The 12,306-nt window shown below is 37.6% G+C and overlaps 1 protein-coding gene across 1 annotated transcript in view; it reads right to left on the minus strand.

The window, feature by feature from the left end:
• Positions 1 to 12,306, minus strand: part of plppr2 (phospholipid phosphatase related 2) — a 108,422-nt gene that overhangs the window by 94,429 nt on the left and 1,687 nt on the right. The window contains exon 2 of the mRNA XM_015389486.1: positions 1,755 to 1,868. Coding sequence (XP_015244972.1) covers positions 1,755 to 1,868 — 114 coding nt within the window. The remainder of the gene's footprint in view (positions 1 to 1,754; positions 1,869 to 12,306) is intronic.

Raw genomic sequence — 12,306 nt, forward strand, 5'->3', positions numbered from 1 at the left:
AAAATACAAAACACACGAAAAACCTACTCAATAGAGTAACTTGAGTAAATGTATTTCGTTACTTTCCACCTCTGACTATCATTAGTATTGGGTTTATAACAATTAAAGGGGACGTTTAAGGCAAAGTTTACTTTCTGCATGTTTCTTTTACTTCTGTTTGGGTCTCTACTGCCTCTAAAAATGGTTCAAACTATGAAAAAGGGAAATCAGAAAACCAGCCCTTTCAAAAAAACCTGTAGGTTATTATGTTGCAATCAGGTCACACTGCTTAGCAGCTCCAGCTTAGCCAAGCCCCTCACGCACGTGGCAACCCAATCGGAGCTCCAAGCACCTTTAGTCACCTGGTTTTAACGCTGTATTTATTTATTTGTCAAAATAAATAAAATCGGACGCTATGCTGTCTTGTTTTGCCGCTGGCCCCATTGAAAAACATATGAAATTGGACAATGTTCCACTGTTTGAAGAGCTTGTCTTTTTTCTTTTACCCTTTGTTTACTTATAATTGAAAGTATTAATGTGTTTGCTTTTATTTTTATTTACTAATTTGTTTCTTCTTGTATTACATGTTTTCTTTGTTAATTTTTTATTGTGAATAATTTAAATTTCTTTATTTTCTTATGATCTCTTGTCTTTCCAGGGACCGAGTAGTAGGCCTGAAATCATGTTTTTAAAAGAAATGTTTCAATGAAATTATTTGATAAGATATTAATAAGTCTATTCTGTGTTCTGGTGCATCTTGTTTCAAAAGTTCCCCCCTTTGGGATCACACCCAACAAACAGATTTTAACACTTTCCCAAACTGCTTAGTCATATTCAGATTCTTCTGTTGTCAGCTGTCTCCATTTTCCCTTCAAAACCTCTCAACTGGCTGAAAAATCCCCGCAGCATGTTGCTGCCACCATCATACTTCAAAATGGTTTATTAGTCACTAAATATATGACTTTTATGGGTGGTCAGTTGCACAGGACTTTATTTAGGAGTATCAGAGTGAAATGAGCTTAAAATAAGTGGATGGAAAACATTTCTGTGACTGTTGTACGTCTGCACTGCACGGATGATGCGTCTCGACTACACACTAATGGTTAGCTGATCCCTGAGCACTCTCTAAACTAGAGAGTACTCAGGGACTTCCTCTGCTCTCTGAATCATCCGTCTGACTGCTCCCACAAACAACAAAGAGCAATTTAGGAAAGAAACTCAGTGGCATTTGAATATAAGCCCTCGCAGTCAACTACAAGCACAAACTTTCATGGTGGTCTGCGTAAGAGGGGTGTAAATCCCAAAGGACCGGATCTAGGTCTGTCCTGTTACTGCTGCTTTGATGAATCATTCAGTTTGCAAATAATTTGAAAAGCTCTTTGCTTGGCGGGGAACAACTGCACCCCATTTACACATCCTGAGCTGCCACCGGTGTTAGAACAATGTAGGACGTGTGATGCACCAAGTGAGAACGTCAGCAGTGAGCTGTCTTGAACTCCTCTTGATCCTGAAATATTCACCATCGATGACACGGTACAAGATTTGAAAAGATGAAAGTAGTGGAGAAAAGCTGGAGGATCTGAAGGAGTTTAAATCTGGAATTCTGACTAAGAAAGATGCTGCTGCTGAAGCAGAGTGGGAAACCATAGAAACACAGGATTCACAACAGATGTACTACCTTTAGCTGGATCTTTATGACAAAAGGAAAGCTCTGTCTTACTTATGTGGCGAATGTTTCAGCCAACATACTATGTAAAATGCACCATGCTGCTTACCTCCACAAACAGAAAACAGGGAACGATAGAGCTGCTGCTCTTCACACCAGGTTTCTCCTCCAGCGCCATCTCCTTCTGTTCCTTTGACTCAGCCTTGCTTTCACTTCCCTTAACCTGAGAAGAGAGAAAAAAAAAAAAAAGATTTTCAGGAAAACATACAAACTGATCATAAATCTATCCGTGATAAAATCTGGATAGTTTGCTTTTATCACCACTTAGTTGTTTTTCATGGAATCTAATCAAAGCATCTCAATTTTATTTTATTTTCAATTATACAGATGCCGAATATTTCTATTCTCATTTTTATGGGGGGGTTCTTTTATTCTTTTATTTATTTACAACAAGGAACTATAACAATAACAAAAAAAAAATCAATATATGTTTAAATTTTTGAAAAATTAAATGGAAAATTACTGCTTATAGTGGTTGGTGTATAAGAGAGAAAACAATTCAGCTAAATGTGTAGAAATGCAACAATATTAATTCTGCACTACTGCACAACTTTTGCACCAGTTTTAATGCAGACTGTTTACTGAACAAAATGTCTTCATGTTATCTCGCTCACATTGATGCTCCTCAAAGGGATGCTACCAAATGACATTTAGTGACGACAATAAAGATTCTCTTTATTTTCTTGAAGTTGAGTAACTTTATGGAACACTAATGCAAAGTTCTACTCAAAAGCGTTTGAAAACAAAGGTTAGTTGAGGGATTCACAGCAACGTTAAAAAGTTCAAAGCAATTATTTAGTTGTGGTAGTAACTAAGTTATAAAGGAAAAATGGAATTTTCCACCGGAGCATACACCTAGTAAAATTCCTGTTTGTTGTCATTTAATTCTCTCAGGTTGTAGGAGTGAACTACATTTGGAGGTCTTACTAACATCTTTATCTTTTACCCATTCATCAAACACTTAATGCGCATTGAAGCCAACTCACTCTGTCTAACTCGAACACTGATCTGCTGCACTGAGCATTAAAAGCTGCAAAATATTTGCTGCAAAGATCATCATCAAATCATCAAAGATCATCATCAAATCATCAAAGATCATCAAAAATCTAAAGTTATGTATACGAAAAAAATGGCTCATGTATTTTAACAAGTTTGAGTTTAACTTGTTTTTTTTTTATGTTATTTCAAATATAGGTTTTATTAGCACAGATTTCAACTATGTTACTTCCATATTTGAGGAAGAAGCTGTCATTATGTTGGTGTACAAGCAGTCATTTTAAATATTGTCTTAAAAGATTAAGGTAATTTGAAAACAAGAAAAAAAACTGACACTATGAGTGATAACTGAATGATAAATGATCTCCCAAGACAAGATATGACTTATATAAAGTGGTATTTTGATGGACAAATTTTTGCTTTTTACCTCTATTTTAAAGACCAGGGGCAAACTGTAGTCTACGATTCATGTGTTTGAGTTAATGAGACTGCAATAAAATTTTAAAAAAGCATCATAAAACTTAAAAAGCTCTCAGGTAACAAAGAGAGATGTGGTTTTCTAGCCATTTGCTAATAACTGTAAATCATATTTTTATCTGGCAATTAATAAAAGACATGGAAAGAAAAAGTCTCCACACTGTAAAGAGACATTTAAGGGAACTACATTGAGTTTTTTTTTGTTTTTTTTTACAGTTTATAACCTTGGTATTGTTCAAAACTAAGCCAAATCATTTAGTTGTTCATAGAAAGATTGTTTATGAGAACTAATAAATTATTGACAGGAATATTAGAGCAGAGTTTAATGATGAAAAATATAAACGATAAATTATGTGACATTGAAAATGGAAAGAGAAAAAAGGCAGCAAGAATATGGATGTCAAACGGAGGAGAACAGACATTGCAATAGAGCAGAGGTCACAGATTATTATGTTGATTATTATTACAGATTATTATTATGCAGGCCCACCTGCTTTTAAAACATTTATAAATTACTGCATGTTAGCTGACGTCAGTGTCTAATTTCACTTGCACTGCTTCTCCTGTTAATACGGTAAAGCCGTCCGGTGCGTCTGGCACCAGGCTACATGTGATCCAAGTTAACTAATGAGCTGCTGTCAGTCTGGGTTGCTGCTGCTGCTACTTTTAGACACAGCAGGCAAACCTGTGGCAAGCCGGGCGATGGAAGGAGAAGAAGATGAGAAAAGGTGAAAGAAAGTGTGGACTGCTGGAAGAACTGTGGTGAACTGGTGAAAGAAAAGCGAAATGGTGCTCAAAGATGACCCTCAACATTTAGAGTATGTTTGGCTCAACCTGCTGCTGTGAAGCAGGATTCTCCACCATGAACAGAATCAAAAATAAATAATTATCCAGGCTCAAAATGAGCACCTTGATATGTGCTTTAGAATGGCTTTGTCTCCATTTAAACCCAGGTTTAAAGCCTTGAAGGCCGCCTAAAGCCCACTGCTCTCATTAAGCCAGAAAAAACAAACAAAAAAAAATTACAAATGGTCAGTTTAGGTGTTTTATAAAATATGTGAATCAGGAAATTGTCTATATACCAAACTGAACGATGGATGCATAAACATCTCATTTTATTTCAGTGTTAAATTGTGTCTCAGGACCTTTACTGGTTGTTGATTTTCTTTATTTGGACCACGCTGATTTTTAATTGGTGACCCCTGCAATAGAAGAATAAATGAACTATGACCAGAGAGCTTATATACATGGGTGGAGAAATGTAAGGCAGAGCCTGCCTCAATAAGATGGAGATAAGTGAACGCTGATTGATCTGAGGGAGGCGATAAATTAGTAGGAGCAGACAGAGAGGGACACATGGAATAAGTAAACATGAATCCACAGAAGGAATTAACTAACATAGGTGCAACTAAAGACCGTAAACAACAGAGAGAAATTAGAGCGCTATCAAAAAAACTTAAACAGCTAAAGATCATAATAACACACTGCTGGTACTGAATGAAAAGTTTGCTTCATGTGAATTAGACAGAATAAATGTAAAATTAAAAGATTTATAACTGTCTAATTGTTTTAAATTTTTAGCTGCACTTATGATATCCAAATTAGTCTTATGATGTCCAAGCAAATTGTTTGGTTCTTCTTTGCTGAATGTTAATGCACATTTCCTCATGTGAACAATTTTAATGAGATTATAAGAAAATTCCTAGAATGCAAAAAAATATCTATAGTGTGATGAAACTAAGTATTTGAACAACCTGCTCTTTTAAAAGTTCTGCCACTTAGAAATCATGGAGGGGACTGAAATTGTCATCGTAGGTGCATGTCCACTGTGAGAGACATAATCTAAATAAAATGTATGATTTTTTTCAACTATTTATTTGTATGATACAGCTGCAAATAAGTATTTGAACACCCATCTGTCAGCAAGAATTCTGACCCTCAAATACCTGTTAGTCTGGCTTAAAAATGTCCATTTCCACTCATTTATTATCCTAAATCAGATGCACCTGTTTGAGGTCGTTAGCTGCATAAAGACACGTGGGCTTTATGCAGCAAAGACATTATTCTTCTTCTTCCAAACATGGTTAGTGGAATTATTAATTAAAAAGTTCTATTTTGGTATCTGACAACATGACTTTCTCCCATGAATTCTCTGGATCATCCAAACGGTCATTTGCAAACTTAAGACGGGCCTTGATATGAGCTGTTTTAAGCAGGGGGAGTCTTTCGTGCCATAAATGATTTCAAATCTTTATCTCTTCATGTATTACCAGCAGTAACCTTGGAAACGGTGGACCCAGCTCTTTTCAGGTCATTGACCAGTTCTTGCCTTTCTTGGGATCATTTAGACCCCAAAAGTTGAGATAATGCATGAAGCCACAGCCTGAAGGAGATTAACAGTCATGTTTAGCTTCTTCCATTTTCTAATGATTGCTCCAACAGCGGACCTTTTATCTCCAAGCTGCTTGACAATTTCCCCATAGCCCTTTCCAGCCTTGTGGAAGTATATAATTCAGTCTCTAGTGTCTTTGGACTTAGGTCTTCGGTCTTGGCCTTCTTAGTAGTTGGATTCTAACTGAATGTATGGGGTGGACAGGTGTCTTAATACAGCTAATGACCTCAAACAGGTGCCTCTAATTTCTAATAAATGGAGTTGAGGTGGACATCTTGAAGGCAGAATAACAATGTCTTTGTGGGTCAGAATTCTATCTGAAAGACCAATTCTTATTTGCAGTTGTATCATGCAAATAAATGATAATAAATGCATAACATTTTTTTTAGATTATGTCTCTCACAGTGGACATCCACCTACGATGACAATTTCAGACCCCTCAAATACTTATTTTTGAACACTTTTTTAAAATATTACTCAAGCTAGCCTCTCTTGAGTAATATTTTCAAAGATCATAGTGATTTGTGTTGGAATTATACTCCCAGAAATTTCAGCATCAGTAATGAGAATGAAGAATCCACACATAATTCCATTAAAGGCCAGTACACACTGCCAAGAACAAGCACTGTGTGATTACACTATGCCAGAAATTGTAAAGCTAACCACTACGAGTGTGTGCTGGAGTGTTTTACTCCAAGAATCCCTCTCTGCCGGAGGAAAATATGAGCCTGAGGGATAAATAAAACATAAATCCAGGCTCTATCAGAACGTCACAATGTGCCAAGTAGAACAGCTTTGATGGTTATCTGATTGAAGTCATGTCCCTGCACATGCACAGCCGTGGATGCGATACTTGTCCCCTTCCAAAGAAAGAGAAAAGAATTCAGTAGCTGTCACTATTAGCAGGCAGAAAACAACAGGTGAGGAAAACCAAGAGAGACAGTAGAGGAGATAGTGAAACAGAGGAGAAAATGGCTGCTGTCTCCTCGCCTCAAGAGAACAATTGAGATGTTGCTTTTCGTTTCATTGGCTCGCTGTGAGGCAGGATGGAGGAACTCTCCCACACTTCGGCCCATCAGAGAGCCTGTGTTGTCAGGTTTCCCAAAGGTCTAATTATTTTTTGAAGGAAAGGCTCGAGTGGCCTAAGATGAAACAGATAAGAGTCTGGTGATTAATACCTGCTAAGCAGAACGTTAAGCCTTAGATTATTTCTCCAAAAAGGTGGGATTATCAAAGTTTAAGTGATACTCCTCTGAGATATATGCAGGCTGCTGATCTGACTTGGTTAATATGAGTGAGGCATCCTCAGCTGCACTCTCTGATGCCTGATTCTGCAAGGATGCAGCATAATTACTACGGAAAAATCTACCCACTGTTTTCAATGCACAGCATGGTAAATTACTAGAAGCTGACACAGATCCTCAATCCTCATGTTGCATCCTACCAACATTATTTAAAGAGTTAGCTTGAGAGATTATGATTCATGTCAAGGGTCACTAACTCCTTCAAATGAAGGAGTTCAAGTCTGTTGGCCTCTTTTTCACAGATCATGGTAGGATGGAAAATCCTTCCATAAAGACCCTTGCATAAGGAAGGCAAGGTTATTACTAAACACGATGGCTGTTCACAGCGCTCTGTGTCCAAGCTTATGTGGGGCCATAAACCATGATATTAATTTTGGATGTTGAGGATCAATGTTTATGCAGACATGACCATTGGTTTGGGAAGGTGCAGTTTGCTTAAACAGATCTATCTGCTGCAGAGTCCCTTCCTGCAAAACAGTTTCACTAGCCACTCCCACAGGCATGCAGTTCTCCCCCTTAAGAACAGTGAAACCCTTCCCCTAATATGTGGCACATGGAACAAAATAACTCCTGACATGTGTGCCCTGCTGCTATGCTGCTAAATGCTGGAGAGAACTCAAGCCTTCCACAAGAAAACCAGCAGAGGTTTGCAGGTCTGGCACAGATGGGGAAAGATTCTCCTCTTTTTGATGATTTTTGATCATTTCATGTGTTTCATGTGCTGATCTGTACCTCTCTGCTCTCTCCCTGCTTTGCAGTCTCTTCTTTTTTCTGAGCGCCCTCTTCATATCACCCAAGTTCAAACAATGAATCTGGCCAGCTAGTCTCTCAATACAATTGATCAAATTTTCTCAACTGGCAGACAGGGAAAGGGAGACCCTACCTGTCCTACCGGGACATACTTCCATGGACTCATGGAAGGCTTGTAGGATGGTGTGTTTTACAATGTTGTCAGTCGTGGATGTGGAAGATGAATGAATTTTCAGATTTATGATACTCACATTTCTGAGTATCATATATGCTTTTTTTCCCCTCTCCCTCCCCAATGTGGCTCCTATCTTTCCACAGAGATAAAGGCAGCACTATAAGGGAACTTCCTCATGGTGGGGCCCTTGGTAGCCTTAAGAACGTGCCAAAGACAGCCTTCTGTGGCACACATGGCCTTAGTAAATCTAACCTGCCGCCAACCCCCACCCCGATGTATGTGAATCTCGATTACAATGCCAATTGTAGTTCACAATAAAGAAATTGACTGGTTTGATTGGCTGATCACTTTTGAGTAATGACAAAGCTAACAAAATATACCACATGGTACATTATGCTAACATGTCTGAGCTGTTGTTTATCAGACTAGAACAAGCTTTAGCTTTCACCAATGGTTTAACCACTGATATAACATTCATGTGTTAACTCATGTGCTCATTGCATTTTGATTACCAAATTATGAACAAAGGTTATTTTATGAGAATCCTTAGAAGAGAAGCCTAAAGAAAACTAAGAAACAGTTAACTACAGGTTACTGATTTCTGATTAATCAAATCATTTAATAAAACATCCTTTGCAAAATAATGATTTATTTTCCTCTTAGATTTGCATTGTGAATAGATTTGAAATTCCAATCGCTTTAAATGACTTAAATTCCCATATATATCTATGACAGCTGAAATCTCTTATTCTGTGGCGTAGTCTGACTAAAGTTGACCTGGGATCTATCTCAGTCGGATCTACGCAAGCCCTGTTGCAAAAAGTTGTGTCGGGTATGATCATCCCCATTAACTTTCAATGGGCACTTAAGACCAAGACCTTATCCGACATGATGTTCTGTCGGATCGGACGCAAAATCGGATTCGGTGTGTTCTGGCCTTAAGGTAAAAAAGTCCAGGAAGAGCTGGACGGATCTTGGCTTTTTTAATAGCTTATCTAAAATTACTGGCTCTGGAATTAAAGGCTGTAGAACTTAAAAATCAAGCAAAAGTCGACAGCTATGTATCAGGAACCATAACAAGGGCCTTAATTTAACTCTAAAGCCAGAAGGAGAATCTAGGAATAGCAATAAAGCCAATTTAATCATGCTCACTGAGAGTTCCAGAGGTCGTGTTTCTTGCAATTTCTGGTTCCTGGTCCAAAAACACATTGACTTTGGCAAAAAGTGACTGTATACTGAGGTAATTTATCCATTCGATTCAGGTATGTTGGACCTACGACATATATAGAGTTTGCAGGATACCGGCTCTCAGGAACTAGAATTGCCCATTCCTGCTTTAGTCATAAGTTTAAAAACTACTGGGATCTGAAAAGTCTTCTGCTCAATGAACAGCTTAATAGCCATCTGTGAAAACAATGATTAACATTGCATGTGTACCATGGAAACTTTTGACATTCTAATTGAATTCTGTTTTGTGGAGAACTCCGATTTTCTAATGTAGTCATTGAACTAAAGTTTAATCAGGTGTCAGTAATCTGATATACAAAGCAATCAAACCAAATTACTTAGAAATTAAAAATTTGGATGCAAACGCTGAATTCTACTATATGGGAATTAAGTATTGAACACGCTTACAAAGATTTGTGAATTGCTTTGAAGAAAAAACATTCTAGGTATTAACCCCACAATATCTCCTGAAGAAAGTAGTACTATGGATTGCTGAGGCGGGATATTTATCCATTCTGCCACGCAAATACTGTAGTTTTGAACTCTTCTGGGCTCCTTATTATGCTTTCTGAAGTTTTTTTTTTTTCATAAATTTGCAACACAATAAAAATCCTCACTGTCAGGATAACGGGGTTTACTGGGTTGCTTCTTACTAGTCGTAAGCATTATTTTGCATTGGGAAAAGTCATTTTTTTTAAAGGGCTTTAATTGTATACAATAAAACATACAATAAAACAACAAAATTAACATACACTTAATACCAAAAAAAAAGTAGGACCGTTCTCTACACTAGGAACTAAAAGAGTTTTCTGCTTCTCAGCTTACGGCCTCTAATTTCTCATGTTCTTATTCCATATACATTTCAATTATTTTTAACTCATTTGTTCATATATCTTTCTACATATGTATTAGTTTGGGTTGTTGCTGTCCTGTGTTGGGATTTTTAGGTCAATGACTCACTTACAAATATCATGACTGAGAAAAACCCTTAGCTTCAGTACTGGTTTGAAAGGCTTTATCTGTTTATTTAGCTCTATAAATAAAAGAAAAAAGATTAGCTATCCCTTTTATTGTAACTGTTAAAGTCACACTCGGTACATGCTAAAAAACTGCTAATGTTGAGAAATAACCACAGCAGGCACAGGCAATGGAAGAGCTTTCATTACACATCTATATAGCTGTGAATAGAATGGAGTGATTGGTCTGGGATCATGTGAATGACTTTGTGACGCTATGAAAATGTCCATCTGGTTTATATTTGATTAGCAGAGATCCCGTGAAAATGAACGTATTCTGACAATCCATCCATCACTAAGAGAAAATCAAGTTCAGCTGTCAGAGACGACAGAGATTAAATGGACTCTGACTAAAGACTCTCAGCAAACCACACTATCACATTAGAAGCATGAAAGAGCTGAAACCGAAATCGTTGTGGTGAGAAGAGAAAGGAGCAATAGAGGGGGGAAGCTGGCTATCACATGAACACACACACAAATCCAAACATCAGGGTTAACAGGACATTTGAATGCCCTGCTGCTCCCAGGATTCCGGTCAAAGGGTAGAGACCTGGGCAGCCATCTGTCCTCTCCTTTGCCACTATGCTGCAGGACATGCAAAACACAGAGCTGTGCATGTATGCAGGGAGAAAAAAAACAACAAAGCATACACACTGACTAACTGTCTGGGTCGGGCTCAGTTTTGCCCTTGCAGAGAAATCCCCTTGCATGTGTTTTGCCCTTTTACCGTTTAAATGTGCATCTGCATTGCAATGGCATTTAAAAAGATGAAAGCTTTTGAAGTTGAAAGTGTTATTCAGTTATTCTATACGTGTCTGCTGGTTGCGTATCAGTAAAGTATTACCTTTTTTTTTGTTTTAACCATTTAATCTAAACGTTACGTAGCATCCAAGCAATCCTCTCCTCCTCTTTCTACCACAGAAATAACCTTATTCTCAGCAAAAAAAAAGTAGGAGGCTCTTATCAATGACATTAATACAATATAATAATAGCAAATGTATTCTTAACTTAGCATGCAGTTAAGTACAGTACAGTCCTGTACTTTCAGCATAGACTGCAACATTACAAACAACACAAGATGAAGAAATCATGGCTGTTAGCCCCATTTTTGGAGCTTCTTTGTGTCATTCAAGAATGATGGTACTTTCTTTCCAAAATGCCTGTAAAAAAATGCTCAGTCATCAGGTTCATTGCAACCAAAACAGGGTTAAATATGAGGCAACTTGACCTTCACTCAGTGTTTCTGGCATATTTTAACAACTCTCCAAGAGTCAATGTCAAATCTATCGGCTGGCATTAGATGTTTTTGAGGAACATGGAGAATCATCCTCCCAAGTATTTGTCAGAAGCGGTCCTCTGCAGCTCTGACTCCTATACTGAAGAAACCAAAAGAAAACTACCCAAATGCATGGTGCAGCACAGGAGAGCTGGCAGCTCTGGGCAAGATTGAGCTGTACACTTGCACCTACTGTAAAGAGCAACAGACACAGAAATAAGTTACACAAGCCCACTCATCATGAACCAAATGCCCAAACACAAAATAATAAAATGTTCTTGCTTTTCGAATACATTTCACTCAATCCTGTGAACTAGTATGAATTATTTAGATATTAATTAAGCAGAACTTTAATAACTCAGAAAGAATTTACTTTCATAAGGAAGGACTTGTGCAGATTTTGTCAATAAGAACCCACTGGCTGATTAGTTCACAGTGGGTGTGGCTTGTGTGAGTGAGGTGGCTGTTATGTTTTTAAATGTTGGCTGGGTTGCTCATTTTCAAAACTCAACTGATATAGAATTGGTGAATTAAATTATTTCTATGATAATGCTTGATTTGTAATATAATATGAAAGACAAGAACATTTTTACATATATCAAAGATAATCAGTACCACTACTGACATGTAGAGTTGCTTTTTTTTATCGCTGCTTCCTTCTCTATGTCTACATCTGTCTCCTTGAACCCCAGTCAGCCTCGGCAGATGGCCGCTCACACTGAGCCTGATTTCGCTGGAGGTTTCTTGCTGTTAAAAGGGAGTTTTTCCTCTCCACTGTCGCTACAAGCATGCTTGCTGTGAAAGGTTGCTTTAGAGTCAATGAGTTGATGCAATCAACTGGTTTGTTGAATTGTAGAATGCTTTGAGATGAGATGTTTTGTGAGTTGGCACTATATAAATAAACTGAATTGAAAGTAGGTAATAAACACATACAAATTCAGGATACTTACTGGTCTGAAGTTCAGTTTACAGACTAAAACAGTACATT

This window comes from Cyprinodon variegatus, unplaced genomic scaffold, assembly GCF_000732505.1.
Source record: "Cyprinodon variegatus isolate N-32 unplaced genomic scaffold, C_variegatus-1.0 Scaffold462, whole genome shotgun sequence".
NCBI lineage: Eukaryota > Metazoa > Chordata > Actinopteri > Cyprinodontiformes > Cyprinodontidae > Cyprinodon > Cyprinodon variegatus.